Source organism: Callorhinus ursinus, unplaced genomic scaffold (genome assembly GCF_003265705.2).
Source record: "Callorhinus ursinus isolate GAN/ISIS: 27379988/994484 unplaced genomic scaffold, GSC_fseal_2.0 scaffold4, whole genome shotgun sequence".
NCBI lineage: Eukaryota > Metazoa > Chordata > Mammalia > Carnivora > Otariidae > Callorhinus > Callorhinus ursinus.
Window position 1 is genome coordinate 123,725,462 of NW_027397066.1, and position 22,309 is coordinate 123,747,770.

Here is a 22,309-nt window from a genome sequence, read left to right on the forward strand (position 1 = left end):
CCAGTAACACTCAGTTTGTTTCCTGAGATTAAGAATTCCTCATATCATTGAGGTCATATGATACATGTCTTTCTCTGATTGACTTATTTCACTAAGCATAAGACCCTCCAGTTCCATCCACGTCGTTGCGAATGGCAAGCTCTCATTCCTTTTGATGGCTGCATAATATTCCATTGTGTATATATAGCACATCTTCTTTATCCATTCATCTGTCGATGGACATCTTGGCTCTTTCCACAGTTTGGCTATTGTGGACATTGCTGCTATAAACATTGGGGTGCACGTACCCCTTCGGATCCCTACATTTGTATCTTTGTGGTAAATACCCAGTAGTGCAATTGCTGGATCGAACGGTAGCTCTAATTTCAGCTGTTTGAAGAACCTCCATACTGTTTTCCAGAGGGGTTGCACCAGCTTGCATTCCCACCAACAGTGTAGGAGGGTTCCCCTTTCTCCACAACCCCGCCAACATCTGTTGTTCCCTGACTTGTTAATTTTAGCCATTCTGACGGGTGTGAGGTGGTATCTCATTGAGGTTTTGATTTGGATTTCCCTGATGCTGAGCAATGTTGAGCACTTTTTCATGTGCCTGTTGGCCATTTGGATGTCTTCTTTGGAAAAATGTCTGTTCATGTCTTCTGCCCATTTCTTGATTGGATTATTTGTTCTTTGGGTGTTGAGTTTGATAAGTTCTTTATAGATTTTGGATACTAGCCCTTTATCTGATCTGTCATTTGCAAGTATTTTCTCCCATTCTGTCGGTTGTCTTTTGGTTTTGTGGACTGTTTCTTTTGCTGTGCAAAAGCTTTTTATCTTGATGAAATCCCAATAGTTCATTTTTGTCCTGGCTTCCCGTGCCTTTGGCGATGTTTCTAGGAAGAAGTTGCTGCGGCTGAGGTTGAAGAGGTTGCTATGTGTGTTCTCCTTTAGGATTTGGATGGACTCCTGTCTCACGTTTAGGTCTTTCAACCATTTGGAGTCTATTTTTGTGTGTGGTGTAAGGAAATGGTCCAGTTTCATTCTTCTGCATGTGGCTGTCCAATTTTCCCAACACCATTTGTTGAAGAGACTGTCTTTTTTGCCATTGGACATTCTTTCCTGCTTTGTCAAAGATAAGTTGACCATAGAGTTGAGGGTCCATTTCTGGGCTCTCGATTCTGTTCCATTGATCTATGTGTCTGTTTTTGTGCCAGTACCATACTGTCTTGATGATGACAGCTTTGTAATAGAGCTGGAAGTCCAGAATTGTGATGCCGCCAGCTTTGCTTTTCTTTTTCAAGATTCCTCTGGCTATTCGGGGTCCCTTCTGGTTCCATACAAGTTTTAGGATTATTTGTTCCATTTCTTTGAAAAAAGTGGATGGTATTTTGATGGGGATTGCATTGAATGCGTAGATTGCTCTAGGTAGCATTGACATCTTCACAATGTTGGTTCTCCCAATCCATGAGCATGGAACGTTTTTCCATTTCTTTGTGTCTTCTTCAATTTCTTTCATGAGTATTTTATAGTTTTCTGAGTACAGATCCTTTGCCTCTTTGGTTAAATTTATTCCTAGGTATCTAATGGTTTTGGGTGCAATTGTAAATGGGATCGACTCCTTGATTTGTCTCTCTTCTGTCTTGTTGTTGGTGTATAGGAATGCCACTGATTTCTGTGCATTGATTTTATAGCCTGCTACTTGACTGAATTCCTGTATGAGTTCTAGCAGTTTTGGGGTGGAGTCTTTTGGGTTTTCCACATAAAGTATCATATCATCTGCAAAGAGTGAGAGTTTGACTTCCTCTTTGCCGATTTGGATGCCTTTGATTTCTTTTTGTTGTCTGATTGCTGTGGCTAGGACTTCTAATACTATGTTGAATATTAGTGGTGAGAGTGGACATCCCTGCCGCGTTCCTGACCTTAGGGGAAAAGCTCTCAGCCTTTCCCCATTGTGAATGATATTCGCTGTAGGTTTTTCATAGATGGCTTTTATGATATTGAGGTATGTACCCTCTAACCCTATACTCTGAAGAGTTTTGATCAAGAAAGGATGTTGTACTTTGTCAAATGCTTTTTCTGCATCTATTGAGAGGATCCTATGATTCTTGTTCTTTCTTTTGTTAATGTATTGTATCCCGTTGATTGATTTGTGGATGTTGAACCAGCCTTGCAGCCCAGGGATAAATCCCACTTGGTCGTGGTGAATAATCCTTTTAATGTACTGTTGGATCCTATTGGCTAGTATTTTGGTGAGAATTTTTGCATCCATGCTCATCAAGGATATTGGTCTGTAATTTCTCCTTTTTGATGGGGTCTTTGTCTGGTTTTGGGATCAAGGTAATGCTGGCCTCATAAAATGAGTTCGGAAGTTTTCCTTCCATTTCTATTTTTTGGAACAGTTTCAGGAGAATAGGTATTAATTCTTCTTTAAATGTCTGATAGAATTCCCCTGGGAAGCCATCTGGCCCTGGGCTTTTGTTTGTTGGGAGATTTTTGATGACTGCTTCAATTTCCTTAGTGGTTCTAGGTCTGTTCAGGTTTTCTATTTCTTCCTGGTTCAATTTTGGTAGTTGATACATCTCTAGGAATGCACCCATTTCTTCCAGGTTATCTAATTTGCTGGCATAGAGTTGCTCCTAATATGTTCTTAGAATTGTTTGTATTTCTTTGGTGTTGGTTGTGATCTCTCCTCTTTCATTCATGATTTTGTTGATTTGGGTCATTTCTCTTTTCTTTTTGATAAGTCTGGCCAGGGGTTTATCAATCTTGTTGATTCTTTCAAAGAACCATCTCCTAGTTTCGTTGATCTGTTCTACTGTTCTTTTGGTTTCTAATTCATTGATTTCTGCTCTGATCTTTATTATTTCTCTTCTCCTGCTGGGTTTAGGCTTTATTTGCTGTTCTTTCTCCAGCTCCTTTAGGTGTAGGGTTAGGTTGTGTATTTGAGACCTTTCTTGTTTCTTGAGAAAGGCTTGTATTGCTATATACTTTCCTCTCAGGACTGCCTTTGCTGTATCCCAAATATTTTGAACAGTTGTGTTTTCATTTTCATTGGTTTCCATGAATTTTTTTAATTCTTCTTTAATTTCCTGGTTGGCCCATTCATTCTTTAGTAGGATGCTCTTTAGCCTCCATGTATTTGAGTTCTTTCCAACTTTCCTCTTGTGATTGAGTTCTCGTTTCAAAGCATTGTGGTCTGAAAATATGCAGGGAATGATCCCAATCTTTTGGTACCAGTTGAGACCTGATTTGTGACCTAGGATGTGATCAATTCTGGAGAATGTTCCATGGGCACTAGAGAAGAATGTGTATTCTGTTGCTTTGGGATGGAATGTTCTGAATATGTCTGTGAAGTCCATTTGGTTCAGTGTGTCATTTAAAGTCTTTATTTCCTTGTTGATCTTTTGCTTAGATGATCTGTGTATTTCAGTCAGGGGGGTGTTAAAGTCTCCCACTACTATTGTATTGTTGTCAATGTGTTTCTTTGCTTTTGTTATTAATTGCCTTATATAATTGGCTGATCCCATGTTCAGGGCATAGATATTTACAATTGTTAGATCTTCTTGTTGGATAAACCCTTTAAGTAGGATATAGTGTCCTTCCTCATCTCTTATTACAGTCTTTGTTTTAAAATCTAGTTTGTCTGATATAAGGATTGCCACCCCAGCTTTCTTTTGGTGTCCATTAGCATGGTAAATGGTTTTCCACCCCCTCACTTTCAATCTGGGGGTGTCTTTGGGTCTAAAATGAGTCTCTTGCAGACAGCATTTTGATGGGTCTTTTTTTTTTTCTTTAAAGATTTTATTTATTTATTTGAGAGAGAGAGAATGAGAGATAGAAAGCACGAGAGGGAAGAGGGTCAGAGGGAGAAGCAGACTCCCCGCTGAGCAGGGAGCCCGATGAGGGACTTGATCCCGGTACTCCAGGATCATGACCTGAGCCGAAGGCAGTTGCTTAACCAACTGAGCCACCCAGGTGCCCAATGGGTCTTGTTTTTTAATCCAATCTGATAGCCTGTGTCTTTTGATTGGGGCATTTAGCCCATTTACATTCAGGGTAACTATTGAAAGGTATGAATTTAGTGCCATTGTATTGCCTGTAAGGTGACTGTTAACTGTATGTTGTCTGTGTTCCTTTCTGATCTTTGCTGCTTTTAGGCTCTCTCTTTGCTTAGAGGAGCCCTTTCAGTATTTCTTGGAGGGCTGGTTTCGTGTTTGCAAATTCCTTTAGTTTTTGTTTGTTCTGGAAGCTTTTTATCTCTCCTTCTATTTTCAATGACAGCCTAGCTGGATATAGTATTCTTGGCTGCATATTTTTCCTCGTTTAGTGCTCTGAAGATATCTTGCCAGTCCTTTCTGGCCTGCCAGGTCTCTGTGGATAGGTCTGTTGCCAATCTAATGTTTCTACCATTGTAGGTGACATATCTCTTCTCCTGAGCTGCTTTCAGGATTTTCTCTTTGTCTCTGAGACTCGTAAGTTTTACTATTAGATGTCGGGGTGTTGACCTTTTATTATTGATTTTGAGAGGCGTTCTCTGTGCCTCCTGGATTTTGATGCCTGTTTCCTTCCTCACATTAGGGAAGTTCTCTGCTATTATTTGCTCCAATATACCTGCTGCCACCCTCTCTCTTTCTTCTTCTTCTGGGATCCCAATTATTCTAATGTTGTTTTGTCTTACCGTATCACTTATCTCTCGAATTCTGCCCTCATGATCCTGTAGTTGTTTCTCCCTCTTTTTCTCAGCCTCTTTATTTTCCATCATTTGGTCTTCTATATCACTGATTCTCTCTTCTGCCTCATTTATCCTACCAGTTAGTGCCCCCATTTTTGATTGCACCTCATTAATAGCCTTTTTGATTTCGACTTGGTTAGATTTTAGTTCTTTTATTTCTCCAGAAAGGGTTTCTCTAGTAACTTCCACGCTTTTTTCAAGCCCAGCTAGTATCTTTAAAGTCATGATTCTGAACTCTAGGTCCGACATCGTACTAATGTCCGTATTGAGTAGGTCCCTGGCTGACGGTACTACTTCTTCTTCTTTTTGCTGAGGTGATTTCTTTCGTCTTGTCATTTTGTCCAGAGGAGAATAGGTGAATGAGAGAACAAAATGCTAACAAGTTTACAATGTCCCCAGTAAATATACTATATACAAATCAGAAAAGACCTGAAACCAGGGGAAAAGAAAGGGAAAGAAAGAAAAAAGAAAGAGGAAAAAAAAAAAAAGAAAAGATAAAAACAAAAAGAACAATACAAAAAAAGCAGAATATGATCAAATATGATCAGACTAGTGCATAGATCAGTGCCACACACTAGATTTTGGGCGTATTTTGGTCTGTTAGAAAAAAGTGCCTCCTAAAATTTTAAAGGAAGAAAGACATATATGTACAAAATAAGGGTTGATACAATGAAGGGATGGAAGATGACTGTAAAGATGAAAATTATAAAAGATTTTATAAAAGGACTTGATAAGATAAGAAGTTGTTTGAAAAAAGAAAGATTTAAGAAAAAAAAAGGAAAAAGGGATAGAATGTGATCAGGCAGGAGACTAGAACAAAGCCATACACTAGTGATTTAGGGTATATTTTGATCTGTTAGAAGAAACTGTATCTCAAAATTTTAAAGAGAGAACAACTTATATATATATGCCAAAAATAAGGGTAACTACTATGAAGGGATAAAATATGACTCTAAAAATGAAAAATAAAAAATGTTTTTTTTTTTTAAAAAGGGATTGATAAGATGTTGGTTGAAAAAGGGAAAAAGAAAAATAAAAAAAAAAACAGTTAACAAAAATTAACTTTGATGAACTAATGAATCATGGTAAAAAAAAGCCATGAATTCTATGTGCTGTATTCCCCTAGCGCTGGAGTTCTCCCGTTCTCCTTGATCGGTGAACTTGGTCTTGGCTTGCTGGCTGTTCGTGCTGATCTTCTGGGGGAGGGGCCTGTTGCTGTGGTTTCCAAATGTCTTTGTGGGAGGCGGAATTGCCCCGCCCTTGTTGGTCCGGGCTAAGCAAGCTGCTCGGGTTTGCTCTCAGGAGCTTTTGTTCCCTGCAAGCTGTTGGTACAGCTTTGGAGGACCAGGGCAAAAATGGTGGCCTCCCAGTCTCCACCCGGAGGAGCCGAGAACTTGGGGCCCCGCTCCTCAGTGTGCCCCCAGAGAAAAGCAGTCACTCCTGTCTCCCCGGTCTCCGGCCGCACTCCGTGCTCACCCGGCCTGTGATCGAGTGTTGCTATCTCTGGCACCCGACCCCGTGTGGAGTCTCCAAACCCAGCAGATCCCTGCGGTGCGTTCCCGCGCCGCTCCTCCCCGGGAAGGAAGGGGAGTCTCCCCAGCTCTGCCGCTTGTTGGGTCCCTGCTGGAGGAGCAGTGGCCCGACTGGGCCGCGGATCACAGTTTATGGCAACCCTGAGCTGAGAGCCCGCGCCTCGGCTCCGTCTCTGCAGCCGGCTTCCCTGCTCCGATACCTGGGAGCTCTGCCGCACTCAGGCACCCCCGGTCTTTCTGTGACTCCATGGGTCCTGAGACCACACTGTCCCGGGAGGATTCCACCCCCTGCTTAGCCACTGCAGCGACGTCCCTCAGCGGAGACGGCTTCTAAAAGTTCCGATTTTTTGCTCGGCGGCTCTATCACTTGCCAGAAGCGGCCGACGGAGGCCCCCTCCCCCGCTGTCTATCCTCCCGAATATCGCCTCGGACTCACTTCTCCGCACGTCCTACCTTCCAGTAAGTGGTCGCTTCTCTGTTCAGAGAGTTGTTGCTACTCTCCTCTTCGATCTCCTGTTGAGTTCGTAGGTGTTCAGAATAGTTTGATCCCTATCAGCTGAATTCCTGAGACCAGACGAAATCTACATCTCCTACTCCTCCGCCATCTTGCTGCGCCCCCTGTTTCCCAACTTCTTATAGGAACATTGGTCATACTGGTTTAGGGCCTACCCTAATGACTTAATTTTTAACTTAATTACGTCTTTTAAAGACTTTATTTCCAAACAGTCAAATTCTGAGGTAGTGAGGGTTATGGATTTTGGGGGGACACAAAATTTTGCATATAATAGACAAGTAGGACATTTGAGAAGCTTAAAAAATGATTAAGGAGAAATAAATGAAAGGCAAAAAGAGAAAAGGAAAATAAAGACTTGTTTTTGCAAGGAATAATAAGAGCTTGTATGTGTGTGGTATGTAAGAATCGACAGTACATGTGTTAATATTGTCTCAGTATCCTCCCACCGTAACACAAGGTGCAAGATACTATCCTTGATCTCAGGTACCTCATTAAGACTCAGAGAAATCTCTGGTCTCTCTGCCCAAGGTCTCGGAGTTCAGGAGTGAATGAGCCTTGACCTGAATCCAGCCCTTCAGAATCTGCCTGGTATTCTATTCATCACCCATTGCAGGGAGGCAAAAAGAAAGTAAGCCCCCTTGGGCAAATTCCAGGGCCTTTTGGGTGATGTTTTGTTTTGGAAACTTGAAGGATTAGAGGCATCATCTTCCTTTCAGCCAGTTGTGTTCTTGTGAGCTTTAACACCCGTAGTGCAGACCGTAACCACAGGCAGCACGCTGTAACTCTCTTGAGAAATAAAGATGAGTCTTGTTTTTTTGAAAGTCAGTATTTTATTATGAAAGGTTTCAAGCATAAAAACAGTGGAGAGAGTGGTACAGTGAACTCTCTTATATTCCTATTACTCAGGCTGAACAGTTATAAAGATTTTACTAAAATTGCTCTTAAAGCAAATCTTAGATAGGTTCCTTTCACTCTTTTCGGTATGTACCTTAAAAAAATAGCGACATTTTCTGACCTAATCTTAATGTCACTCAGAGTTTCCGGATTGCCTGAAAAATGCCCTTTTACAAGTTGGTTTGTTCAAATCAGAATCCAAACGTGCCATGTATTCAATAGAATAAATTATGTTCGATAGTACATTTTCTTGCCTTTACTTCTTGTCTGTTGTGCAAAGAGATATTTTGTTTCCCTGGCTCTGCAGAGAGAGAATGCTGTGATTTGGTTCATTTTATTTATTTATTTATTTATTTATTTATTTATTTATTTATTTATTTTTTAAAGATTTTATTATTTGAGAAAGAGAGAATGAGATAGAGAGAGAGAGAGCATGAGAGGGTCAGAGGGAGAAGCAGACCCCCCTGCTCAGGAGGGAGCCCAATGTGGGACTCGATCCCAGGACTCCAGGATCATGACCTGAGCCGAAGGCAGTTGCCCAACCAACTGAGCCACCCAAAAACAAAAACAAAAACAGTTCTGCCTTAGTTTTGAATGCATTTCCATGGTCTTAAAGAATCATCCAAATAACGATTTCTTTCTGTGTACTAATTAACACCATGTTATTTTTAAAAGGCTAAAACTTTTCAAAAAAAACGTCAAGAATAAGTAAACATAATAAACACAAAAGTTACAATGCATCTTTCCAGAGTGCATTGGTACACATGAATACTACTTAAGGAACTTCTTTCATTAACATTGACTCATTACATTTTGTCCACATGGAACATTGTTTTTATGAGATTATTTTCCAACCATAACTCATGAATACCAAGCTGCTAAAACAAGTTGGTAAACACTTGCTTTTGTCGAACGTTATTTTTATAGTCAACAGGAATGCTAATGTGAGTTAGCAAAGATTCTGAATGCAATTGTTTGTTCCCAGTTTTTAAAATATGACAATCTTGTATTTTGCTAACACTTTGTCTCTTCCAATAGGTATAAATGACCAAGGATTGTACAGAGTTGTGGGGGTGAGTTCAAAGGTCCAGAGACTTCTGAGTATGTTGATGGGTATGCCTCTTTTCTAATCATTTTCCATGCATTATTTGTTTATGTTCATTGACTTCACCACTTAATATTTCATAGTAATGTACAGCATACTTGTGAATCTATTCTGTTCTTCTAGTGCCTAGATGAGCTTTCTCCTGAGCAGAACTAGCTGATGCAGAGAAGATTAGTGTTTGCCTCAGCCCAGATACCCACTCCCTCTTTACTGACTAAGAAATGGTGGTGGTGGTGGGGGGTGGTGGAAAAAGAATGCAGGCTCATGGGTGAATGTCTTCTTGCCCTTGCTTCTCAGAGGAAAGAAGCAGCCAGGCCTCTGCGATTTGCATGGCTTCCAAATTGCCTGTCCAGAGTCTTGACAGTACATTTGGTTGGACAAGACCACTGGGACTCACTCATTTTTATGTTGCTTCCAAAACTGTCACTTGACAGCAAGGATCTGATTCTCCGGGATTCATTGGTATTCACAGTGGCTTGTTTGTAGTTTGCACCAGGCTCTTCTCCAGAACCATGCATGCTCCATCTGTGCTGATAACACAGTGTTCTTTGGCATCGCAGACTAGAGGAAGCCAGAAAGCGAATTCATTTCATTACCCCAGACATTACGTGAATGACAAAGCGCTTTTACATTACACGCTGCTGTCATCTCAGTGCCACCTGTAAGGGGCCCCACTTCCCTCCCCACCCCAAAGCAGGCTGCCTCTTGAGGAGTGATGATAACTCATCAGGCTGGAGGGCCTGCATGTCAAACCAATCTGTCATTTTGACCTTGCTAAATATTAATTAACTTGATATCTCACTTTAATTAATCAATATTAACAATGCCCTCAGGTATACTGTCAATGCATTTAAACCTGCCTGCATCTGAAAGCATTGTAGGGAAGACTCAGTTTTCGGAAGCATAAACCAAGATGAATAAAATCAGCTGACGTGTGGCAGATAGGATTGCTTGTTTGGCTGTATTTGAATTAAGGATTTAATAAGCAATAACCTTTTTTTTTTTTTTTAGCTATTAACCGCAGGAAAAATTGCCCGTCATCAGTTGGAGAGCTGTCTTAGAATACATTCACTTTCATGAGCTGTTTTCATTTTCTGCCTCTCTGGTTTAACTTGGGTGTGCAATTTTGGCAGTCAGATTTTCCTTTTTACCATTAGTGGGCTCCAAATTAAATAGACTCAGGTTGCCAGTGGTTCAGTAGCAGCTGGAAGAGTTTAATGGGACTCCAGCATCTGCTTTTAGTTAATTTTAAAATTAGAAACACTTCTCTCATTTCCAAGAGATGGTGTAATAATGATTAGAATTGGAAGACTCTGTTGGCATCAGAAAGGGATATACGCAAACAATGAATCGTGGATCACTACATCAAAAACTAACGATGTAGTGTATGGTGACTAACATAATAAAGTAAAATTTAAAAAAATAAAATAAGAAAGGGATATTTTGGCTGAAAGGCACACTTGGGCAGCAAATTGGTCAGAAGGATCATAGCATTATTTTTATTATCTTCTTGTTCACGTCCAAGGGAAGCTCAAACCAGGGTGTCTTCATGTTCACGCCAAAGTGTTAAGCTGTCTCAAAAGTTGTTCTTAATCTCATAAAATCCCACTTGATCTGCATCCCTGAACAAGGTGGTGGTTTGCTGTGCTCAGGGGAAATGTCTCAAGATAATCCTGAACTGGCAAGGTGTTTTAAAATACCTAAACCCTCAAAAATTCATGACCTGGAAAATGGTTTTCACTTTCCATGAGACTCAGAGCAGCGAAGTCGGGGATACAAGCATGATACAACCTGATTTCAGTTACTGACAAAGGAATGCTGTGTTTTCCCAAGAAGTATTTCTCCAGGAAGTTGAAGAATTGATGAGAGTGTTATCTCCTTATTAAGGCGGGGTGGGCGCTACACAGTAGAAATTATTTTACTTAATCCATAAATAATTCCTAGTATGAATTTAAAATTGCCAGTCACAAACCTTGGATTTTTAATAGGATTAATCCACTTTCTTGTTACTTTGTTACCAACTCAAACTTAAGCTCTTAACAGAATAGATTTATTTGCTCTGTCCTAATTTAAAATTCCCTTAAGATATCTCTTTCCATAAAAAAAAAACCTCTTTCCATCCATCCTGATTCACTAAGTGTTCACGACAAATACTTTATACCTCTTCCAAAAAAAAAAAAAAAAGGATTTTAGAGTTTCTGTGTATTGTATATACCCTTTCCCCTGGACATTCTTTGTTTCTGTCTTTTCTCACCTCCCTATGTTGTTCTTGGGTTCTATATCTTAAAGAGAAAAAAAAAATTGGATGAGTCCGCCAGATTTTTAGCTTTGCTCTTTTAAACCAGTCCATAATTCCTCCTCTCTAGAGGAGTTAGTTCTGATGATTTTGCCCATTGTGGTATTGGGCATTTTTTTTTTTTTTAAGTTACCATTTCTCCAGGTAGTGTTTATTTCAAATTTGAATTTTTCAGAGTGCAGTTTGTGTGTAATGCTTTTGTTCTTTATAGAGGTGAGAAATAATCTAATTTTTTAGTATCTGAGGAAAAATTCCAAGGCATTTAATATTTTTTTGACAAGAACTTCCGTTTACTTGGTTTCTTTAGTTCTTGAGAGATGATTATTTACTTGGATGTTTTTCTATTATTGCCATTTTATGTAACACATTTGTATATTGTTTGTTTGAAATGTTTTAAGTATTTAAGTACACTTGTATAAATGTGATAATTTCTAAAGAAAGGATGCATGTTTAGTGTCTTGCATATTTTCTTCACCTGTGTTGTTTTTTGGTGTTTCACCCCTGGTAGTTAAGATTAAAATAAAAAATGTTTCTCTCCATTCTTCTCCTCTCCCATCTCCTCTCTGCACCCCATTCTTCTCTTGTCTCCTCTGCCAACAAGAAATACTAATGACAGTTGACCATACAAAGTCCTCTAAATAGACCTGTCATCTCTACTTCTCCAGGTTAGGTCATGGTGATGGGAGTTGTTTGTGGTTTTAGTTGTCTTCCATTCTGGGAGCAGAAGATAGAGGTCTGCTAGCTTTTCCTGGACCAAGCTCCTTAAGTTTCCAAAAAAAAAAAAGCCCAAGTGAGCAATTGTCTTTATTCGCTTTTCAGGTGTTTTTCTTTCCTTCCCCTTTTGCTCTAACAGAGGGCATGCATAGACATAGTTTTGTAAAAGTTGTTTGTTTGTTTAAACAGAAACTTGGAGCACTTGGGGAGGGAAGGGAGAAATATCAGATGAGGTGTCTTTGGGTGAGTCATGGATTTTTTAGTAAATGGGGTGAGAATATAACAGATTAATTACAATAGTTATTGGTAGGTTAGAACTAAGAGGGGTTAGAATTGTCAGTATTCTTCCCACCTCCCCACTGAAGAATGAAAACATCAGAGCAGGGTGGGGGAATTGTGAGAAAAATGTGGTGGTAGCTTATGTGTGTTGGTGAATTTGGTGGTTATTTCTACATTTAACTTGCAAAACAGGCTGGATGATTTTATTTTTAGACACAGAAACATAGAAAACAAGAAATAAAACTAATTTAGAAGTTTTACTTTAAAAAATACTACCTTGTTTATTTGTAGGACAGCTTTTTTATATGGATTGGGGGAAAAAGTAATATAGGTGAAAAATTCTGATTTTGATTATAAAGAATATTCTCAAAATTCATTCCATCACCGTGCTCCGTCAAGTACTTTAAAGTGGGGCCCAAGTCAATATTCAGAAGGGTGTCAGCACTTTGTATTTAGGTGGGGCTGAAAATTTCCAGTTTCAAAAAAAATAGAACACTGGTTACATAATTATGAAACATTAGCCCAAATAAAAAGTCAACTATTTGTATCTGTGCTTGTTAGTTTAGAGTTTTAACTAATCCATAAGGGTGTTGTCCCTTGGTCAGAAGGGAAGCAGAATTCCTTCCTTGTTTATAGTAGAACATATATCCTGATTGAACACTCAAAGCATTTTTAAAGTTTGAATCCCAAATAAGTTATTAGCCAATTTACCTGGCCCCAGTGCATCCACTGATTGTAAGAACTGCTAGGGATGATTGAGTTATTTGAAAACAGTGAAAATTTAATAGAGGATTAGTACCACAGGCCCTATGTAGTCATTAGCTTCTGATATGACAGCTACTTTTTATTCCATGAATTCAAAGGATGGCTTATTTTTCCATAGAAGGAATATTATTCTCAAAATATAGACTGATTATTTGGTAGAAAGAGGAAAATAAAAGATTTTCTTTAGAAGCCTCCTGATTTTAAAATGCTGATTTGCCGGCAGCAAGTTGATTGAAAATGTTATCTGACTTGTATGTTAAAATGAGATTTAAATAATTGATTTAATGAGAGAGAGAATATTCAGTTACTGAAGTAATTGGTTGGCAAAGCCTTTAGAACAGAATTATTTAGTCCTAGTTATAAAGGATTGCACCTTTAATCAGGGTGCTTAATTTGATTTCTTGAATGTATCTGTGGCTTGTCTGACAAGCTCAGTAACAAATGAGTTCTGAATTGTAGGAACTGATCAAAATGTAATCAGTGTCAATTGCCATTGTTGTAGTTTATTGCATGTTGCTGTCAGTTGCTGTAATCAAGAATTGTTGAAGTGCTTTAAAAAGTCTCCAGACTTTTGAGTAATTGACTTCATATGTATGATGTTATGGCTGTGGAAGAATCATCACTTCCTGTTTTACTTTATTTTCAGAAAGTTTGAGAATAAGGTTGAGTTGCCATCTATCCTTCCTCCTGCCCAAGCCCAAGGCTTTTTCAGTGGCATGCCTGACTGAATGCAGTGGTCCCGTTCTGACAGGCTTTTCTTTTTAGTGCCTTTCAAGAGGAACTAACTAACAAGATGTTTCCTCCCCTATATAGACAAATACAGTGTTAAGGGAGCGGAAAAAAAGTCTGAAACGACTTGTTTTCTTGGGTCTTGGTTGAAACAGCATTCTGGAGTGAGGGAGAAATAAAATCTCTTCCAGGAATGTCTGATTTTTTTCCTTTGGATGATGGGAATATAGAAAACCAGGCAAGTTTCTATCGATTGTTTAGTATCATTCATCATAACCCATTTGCTGCCCCCTCCTTTTGAGTAGGAACCACCTCTGAACGCTTATACTTTTAGTGACTCAGCTGTGGTAATTGCCTACTCATTTAAACAATTTATGGGAATCTGTACACATTCCTGATTTACTTTGCTGCTCTTCAGAGTTGAGAGCATTTACTTGATCTCCATGGTACAGCCGAAAACCTGAAGTTCTGACAGGTTTGGAACTGACTTGGTTTGGGTGGTGTAGCCACTCAGGGTGGTGGTGGGGATTTAAGCCCAGGTTTGTGATAACATGCTGCCCACCTCCCCTCCTCCCCGGTGCCTAGCCAACAGCCAGGTACAGTAGCCCAGCCTTGGAAGGATTAAAGGTACTACCATACCCAGAGTGCTTGCCTTTTCCTTTTGCACCATCCTTTCCTTTTATTTTGACCAAGACTCACTTTTTCCTTTTCAGAATTTACTACCTCCCTTCCCCTCCCATTTATTTGTTTGTTTAAGCCACACATCTTTTTCTACTGAGTTTGTTGGCTATCTGAAAGGGCATTTGGAAGAAACGCATCATTAACACTTTTAGGACAAAGAAAACTAGTTTTATTCAGAATGAATGTCAGAAGGGTTGCACAGAGGCTTCCAATAAGTATTTCTTAGACGAGCGTACAAATTGTGATGTTAATGTGAAAGTTGAGTTTAAATGTATGTATCACCTGATTGCTATTTTGATGGATCATGTGTTAATCTTCAGAAAGGTAATATGTTGAGTACAGGTCTTAGAAGCATGGGACCAAGCTTACTGTCCTTTCTTCCCACTGACTTGCCATCTTGCCATTAACAGTGCTGTTTCCCTTGTCATAACACAATGTGATGACCATAATGCCACCTGAGACACAGTAAAATATGTAGACACTACAAATGCCACACGCTCTAAGCCATGGCTACCAAGTAGTGTCTTTAATAATAGTAATAACTGTCAGCATCGCCATCATTGTGGCTACATATGCTTTGAGTTGTGACTATTGAAATGCCCCACTCTGTCCAGGTCTTCCCTCCTCCCAGCCCCATCTTATCCTGTTCTTTTGATTTCCACTACAGATCTTCTGAAGTTGCTTAGGAATGTCTAATAATAGGACACAGCTTATGCTAGAAGAAACTGTGTATGTTTTTATAAGAAATCCTAGAATCAATTATTTGTGGTTTGGCCATTTAAAAGTGGAAGCTTTGTGAGCCGGTCAAGGGGGCCGTTGAATGTTCCGGGTTTTAATTACTGTTTTCTTGCTTGCTTGCTCACTAGATGTAAAAACATGCAATGAGGTGGACCTGGAGAATTCCGTAGATTGGGAAGTGAAGACAATAACAAGTGCCCTAAAACAGTACTTGAGGTAAGCTCCTCTCAGTGACAGAAAGGAAGTGTGCGCTCTTGGGCATCCAGCACACGGCAGGTGCTGACTCTGCCCGGAGATCTCAGTCGTCGAGTCAAACCTTATGAAAAAGGGGGACATTTAGGAGGGATCTGTGTCTTCAAAAGTGTGGCAAGTAGTAGCTGAATGTCAGTTGTTAGATAAATTGCAACAGAATTGGAATGGATTTGGTTTTTGAAATAGATGTCTATTATAGATGTGAGTTTTAGGAGTTAAGTGTTATGAAACAGGAAGAAGGCTATTTATTGAATTCATTGACTCTTTTAGGTGAAAATGAAGATTTTTTTCGTTTAAATTTAAACCATTGAACCTAGAGGCTTATAACGATAACACGTAAATATAAAGCTATTTGAAAGGAAGTTCACTTGAGATTTTAAGATAAACTTAAGTCTTGCATTTATTATAGAAGATATTTAGGACCAGAATTAGACTAGGGCTCAGCATCTCTATGGGGCATTACCCTTTTTATAAAAAAGAAAGGAATTTAATGATAAAAAGCTTGAGATTAGATGAAGAACAATACCACGAGAGGGGAAAAAATAAGTTTAAGTAAAAGAATGGAAAAAGGATGACGACCATAATTCCTGTGCTCCGGTGCCCCCATGGAGGACTTTGATTTTTGTGTGGCCGACAAATGACAGTGCTCCCCCAGGACTGATTCTTGGTTACTAGCACAGAGGATTGTGTTTCAGGTATATCTTATTTGGGTTTGAATGAGCACATAAAATGAACTGCTATTACATATTTTAAGCCATTCATCTATTTGAAAAATTCCAAGTCTGTAAAACCAGAGAGGTTAGTATACTGCATCCTCATGGCTCCACTACCCGGTGTCTACAGTTATCAAATTCCTACCCTTCTTGTTTCTGCAGTCCCCTACCTGCCACTTCTTTTGGATAACATTTGAAAGATTTTCTAAAACATCGTATTGTTGTACCCATAAATACTTAAGTATATGTCTATAAAAAGGTAAAGACTTAAGAAAAAAAGACAATATAGAAAGACAAGGAGAATACAGTGATCATACCCAACAAAATTAGTATCATCCAGTACTGAATCCATGTTTGCTTTTTTTTACTGATTTTTTTTTAAAAGGTCTTTTCATATTTATTTAAATTCCTGCAGGGTTTGAATAATGTCAACACATTTCATATGTTTTAAGTCACTTCTAATCTGCACAGTCCCCTGCCTCTGCACAGCTTTCTTCTCCCTCAGCATTTCTGTTTGTTTATGAACCTAGCTCATTTTTATTTTTTTGTTCTTATTTTTTTAAGGATTTATTTATTTATTTTAGAGGAGGGGTGAGGGGCGGGGCAGAAGGAAATGGAGAGAGAGAGTCTTAAGCAGACTCCGCACTGAGCACGAAGCCCAGTGTGGGGCTCGATCTCACAACTCTGAGATCATGACTTGAGCTGAAACCAAGAGTCCTATGCTCAAATGACCATACTCCACAGGTCCCAACCTGGGTCATTTTTAAGTAGAATTTTCCATATTTTAGATATGGCAGTTTGTGTCATGGTGTCATTTAACGTGTTTCTGTAGCCATCATATTTCTTGTAAACAGTTAAATCTATAGAATTCCTTAGATTTTAAAAATTGATTTATTCCAAGAATATATCATAGTAGTGTTATATTCTTTTTTTTTAAGATTTTATTTATTTGAGAGAGAGAATGAGATAGAGAGCATGAGAGGGGAGAGGGTCAGAGGGAGAAGCAGACTCCCCGCTGAGCAGGGAGCCCGATGCGGGACTCGATCCCGGGACTCCAGGATCATGACCTGTGCCGAAGGCAGTCGCTTAACCAACTGAGCCACCCAGGTGCCCCCATAGTAGTGTTATATTCTTCCTGTAATATATCAGGAGGTCTGTTACCTGTTTGTCCCACTTTTTCATTTCTTTTCTTTTTTTCCCAAGATTTATTTATTTTAGGGAGGGAGAGAGCTGAGAGAGAGCGCAAGCATGGGGAGGGGCAGAGGGAGAATCTCAAGCAGACTCTCTGCTGAATGTGGGGCCCGACATGGAGCTCAACCTCACAACCCCGAGATCGTGACCTGAGTCAAAATCAAGAGTTGGACACCCCAACCAACTGAGCCACTCTGGTGCCTGGTTGTCCCATTTTTTAATGAGGTTAAAACTTATCAGTGAATTTAGATGTGTATTACCTATTTTTGAGTATTTTATTTAAGCAAGGTATTTTTAACCACCTTTTAAAAATTTTTTTCTTAAACTCTGAAGTACATTATTGTCCCTAGTTGATAAAGGGATAAAATTAATGCGAAACCTATGTGTTAATGTCTCCCTAACTGACCGTACCTAACTGGTTTGGATGAGAATTACGGACAAAATGAATCCCCTTAGATCCCACCTGGGGATTAGAATGTAAGATTCCTGAAGATAGGCATCTTACGTGTCTTGTTCAGTGCAGTTTCTCCAGCAGCTAGAGCTGTACCTGTCACGAAGATATAGGGCTTCTCGACTGGGGAAATTTTGCATCCCCCCCGGAGATAACATGGCAATGTCTGGAAGTATTGTTGGTTGTCACGATTGCTGGAAAGGGGGTGCTACTTGGCATGTAATGGGGGGGAGTCCAGTGATGGGCTGCTAAACATCCTACAGTGCAGGCGGCAACCCATGATTGCTCCCAAATGTACAGAATGTTAGTAGTGCTAAGATTGAGAAAGCCCATAAGAGATGGATGAAGGAAAGAATAGGAGAGGGATATAAAAATACAATGAACTGCACCTGTTAACTTGATGAGAAAAGGGTGCTGCCACTCTAGGAGGTAGCTTTAAACTCATTTTACTCTTTGGTAAATTCTTGGCTAATACAGTTAAAGGGATTGACCAAAGTGACTCAGTTATTGGTGGGAAACTAAAGGCAAAAATCCAGTTGTTTTATAATGAATTGCATGAGGTTTGTTTGTTTGTTTGTTTTGTTTTGTTTTGTTTTTTAACCCTGTTCCACATGGTTCTTTTTTTCCTGGTGGGGTAAGTAGTTTAATAAACTTAGGAGGATCTTTTTATTGAGTACCGTACATAAAATTTCTTTTTGGTTCTCGATACTTTCTGAAGCTAGTCCCTTATCGCTCCTGGTCTTATGTTGCTTTTTCTGCCTTTTTCTCTCGTTACATTGCTTTATCCTTTTGAATTCTGCTTTTAAGCAAACATTGCCTACAGAACAACATTATGAGATGCTATTATTATATAACTTCCCTCCTAACAATATACACAGTCTGCCTGAGTGTGATAAAGTGATTATCATAAAATGGCAGATGTCTTGGGAGATTTTGAAAGTTAGGTTGCTGTTCTTTCCCCTGTGTTATTTTTAGCAACTAAAAATGCAGTAATTAGGATTTAAGTAATACTTTCTCTGGTGACGCACCAAGTGGGAGAAAACGGAGTTTTTGTTTCGGCTGTCTGGTTATGGCCTGAGCCTGTGCACTTCTTTCAGTGCAAGAGGTAATACTGTGTGATGGTCAAGAGCATGGTTGGAGCCAGCCTGCGTGGGTGGGAATCCCAGCTTTGTCACCTAAGGTACCGCAGCACAAAGTTGAATATAGCTTTTCTCACCAAAAAAGCTGTTGCTCTTGAATTCTTCTCACTGCAAATAACCCCGCCATCTTACTGGTTGGGAGGTTGGAAGTGTAAGAAGGAAGTAGCCAAAGCCCTAAAACACTAGGAGAAGGATAAAGGTGTGCAGCAGATAGATGTATGGCATCTCCCTTTTTCTTCTCCGGACTTGAGGCAAAAATTCTTTACTTTAGGGTTTTAGAGGGCTGAATACCAGCTCCCTGATTGATTACCTGTCTATTGATACCATAATTTTGATTTCCAGCAATGTGTTCATTACAATGGTTTCCCATTGTGAGGGGACAAATGAGCTGTTTCGTGAGGTTTTTCGTAAACTGATTTGAGCTAGGAGAAACTTTCAAAGCCTGGAAATTGGAATGGAACTTTTTGGGAAGAAAATGCCAGCTTAGATAAATATTATGATTTATACTCATAGATCCCAAGCGGTGGCAAAGAGAGGTAGCTTGAAACATGTTGGATGGCAAGTTGAGAGACACAGTGACTCGGTAGAATACATTTTGTATGGGGAACTTGTCATGTTTATTACTGCTTCCCTACCATCAACAATATTTAATACTTATTATTTATGCTGTATTGACTAGCAGACATATGGCATTGGCAGATGTAGCTCGTAGAAGGTTTTTCGATGCAAATTCGTTTTTATCGGGAAAGAAATGCTCTCTGTGGCTTTTCTAAGTGTTCTCTTCCACTCTCCTCCCCCCAGTTTTCTTTTCAGGACTGTTTAGCTTTCCTTCTGTGCCAAGTCATCATTTTCCTTCCATTTTTCACATATTTTGAAACAAAAAACTCCTAAGGTTTACTTCTTTGTATTTTGGCTGTGGGATAATTGATTTTGTTTTTCGTCTTTAAATGAGAGCATAGGAGATGAAGGGGAGGGAGAAAGGAAATAAGGAACAGCTTTTCTTCACTAGGGCTTTAAGTTTTAGTTGATGTGCCTATGGTTGTCACTGTGTGTGTGTGTGTGTGTGTGTACTGTAGTATCCTAAGTTGTGTATAGGGAATATGACCTGTAAATATACTTTTGTATCTGTTTTAGTTGTTTTTTAAACAGCTTTATTGAAGTGAAATTGACCTGTAATAAACAATATATATTTTTTTACATCAGGGTAAGTTTGACATGTGCATACGCCTGTAAAGCAGTGGCCATAATCAAGATAGTGAACCTAACCACTACCCCCCAAAGTTTCCTCATGCCCCTTAGGGATCCCTCTCTCCTACCCTTCCCTTTTTACTCCCTCATTCCTAGGCAACCACTGTTCTGCTTTCTGTCACTGTACATTAATTTGCATTTCTTAAAATTTCATATAAATGGAATAAAAATATATTTTTAAAAAAAAATCTGGGTTCTTTCATTTAGCATAATTAGAGGTTCATTTGTGTTATAGCATGTACCAGTAGCTCATTCCTTCTTGTTGCTAACCAGTGTTCCACTGTATGGATAAATCACAGATTTTTTTTTTTTTTTTTTTTTTTTTAAGATTTTTTTTTTAGAGAGAGTACACATGGGGGGGGAGGAGCAGACAGAGAGGGAAAGAGAATCTCAAGCAGACTCCCCACTGAGCATGGAGCCCGATGTGGAGATCGATCTCATGATCCTGAGACCATGACCTGAGCCGAAATCAAGAGTTTGATGCTTAACTGACTGAGCCACCCAGGCACCCCTACACCACAGATTTTTTTAAAATCCATTCACCTCATGATGGATATTTGGGTTGTTTGTAGCTTCTGGCTATTACAAATAAAGATACCAAAATCCTTTCTGTACGTATCTTTGAGTGAACAGGCTTATATTTCCTTGGGTCAAGCCAAGGAGTGGAATATCTATCTACATTGTATATTGGATGTATGTTTAACATTTTGGGAAACTGATAAATATTTTTTTCAAAGTGGTTATTTTTTTGTGTGTTCTCACCCTAAATGTGCAAGAGTTCCATTTCCTCTGCATCCTTGCCAACTCTTGATATGGTTAGTCTTTTTCATTTTAGCCATTCTAACAGGTGTATAGTGGTATCTCATGTGCTGTTAATTTTCGCTTCCATAATGACTGATAAACTTAAACTTTTCTATGTGCATATTTGCTATCTATGTATCTTCTTGGGTGAAATGTCTTTCATGCAATTAAAAAAACTAAACTTTTGTTTCCTTATTATATTTTGATAATTTTTAATTGTATTTTGGATACAAGTCCTTCATCAGATCCGTGCTTTGCAAATGTTTTCTTCAGTCTGTGACTTGTCTTTTCCTTCTCTTAATAGTGTCTTTCAAAGAGCATCAATTCTGATGAAGTTCTAGTTTATCAGTTCTTTTTTTGAACTGTACTTTTGGTGATGTATCAAGAAATCTTTGCCTCATCCAGAGTCACAAAGGTTTTCTTTTAAATTTTCTTCTAGAAGTTTTACAGTTTTAGGTTATACTCTTAGATCTATGATCTGTTTTGAGTTCATTTTTATGGAAGATATGAGATACGGATCCAAGTGTGCTTTTGAATATGAATGCCTAGTTATTCTAATACCATTTATGGGGAGAACTATCTTTTCTCCCCTGAATTGTCTATTGAGATGATCATACAGTTTTTCTATTTTAGTTTGCTAGTGTGGCGAATTGTATTCATTTTGTTTTAATATTAAGGCAGTACCACATTTGTGTGATAAACCCAACTTGGTCATGATGTATTATCCTTTTATTTATCTTGTTGAATTTGAATCTTTTTGATTTTATTTTGGTTCCTTTGCTTATTTGGGGTTTAATTTACTCTTTTTTTTTTTTTTTCTTCTGACTCTCCAAGAAGGAAAGTGTAGTCATTGGTTTAAGACCTGTCTTCTTATATAGGTGTTGAATGATATAAATTTACCCTTAAATACTGCTTTACTAATAACATCCCTTAAATTCTGATATGTTGTGTTTTCATTTTCATTTTGTTCAAAATACTTTCTAGGTTTCTCTTTCTTTGGGGTTTTCCAGATATCTTTTTGTTATTGATTTTTAATTCAATTTTTGTTGTAATCAGAGAAATAGCTGGTATAATTTAAACCCTTTTAAATTTATTGAGATTTGTTTGATGGCCTAAAATGTGGTTTATCTTGATAAGTGTTCCATGTGCACTGGGAAAGAATGTGTTTTCTGCTCCTTTTGGGTGGGATATCATTTAGGTGAGGGATATATCAATTAGGTAAAATTAGTTGATAGCTTTTTTCAAGTCTTCTGTATCCTAACTGAATTTTTTGTCTACTTGTTCCATCAAGTTACTCAAACAGAGAAGTATTTAAATCACCAGCCATAGGTGTGGATTTGTCTGTTTCTTCTTATAGTTCTATCAATATTTGCTTCATGTATTTTGAAACTCGTTATTATGTCTTGTTGATTAATTGCCCTCTTTATCAATATGAAATGAACTCCTTTATCCCTGCATTTTTTTCTTGGCTTTTGTATATGTCTTAAATTTTTGTGTGTGTGCCTTTGATTTTTTTTTTTTTCTTAAGCATTTGAAGAGGAATTTCTGGGTTACAC

At 38.7% G+C, this 22,309-nt stretch overlaps 1 protein-coding gene across 3 annotated transcripts in view; it reads left to right on the forward strand.

Moving 5' to 3' along the window:
- The window catches only part of ARHGAP10 (Rho GTPase activating protein 10), a 338,204-nt gene that overhangs the window by 176,367 nt on the left and 139,528 nt on the right, over positions 1-22,309 (forward strand). For all 3 annotated transcript variants that reach the window (XM_073892335.1, XM_025874287.2, XM_073892334.1), the window contains 2 exons: positions 8,690-8,764; positions 15,087-15,174. In XM_073892335.1, coding sequence (XP_073748436.1) covers positions 8,690-8,764; positions 15,087-15,174 — 163 coding nt within the window. The remainder of the gene's footprint in view (positions 1-8,689; positions 8,765-15,086; positions 15,175-22,309) is intronic.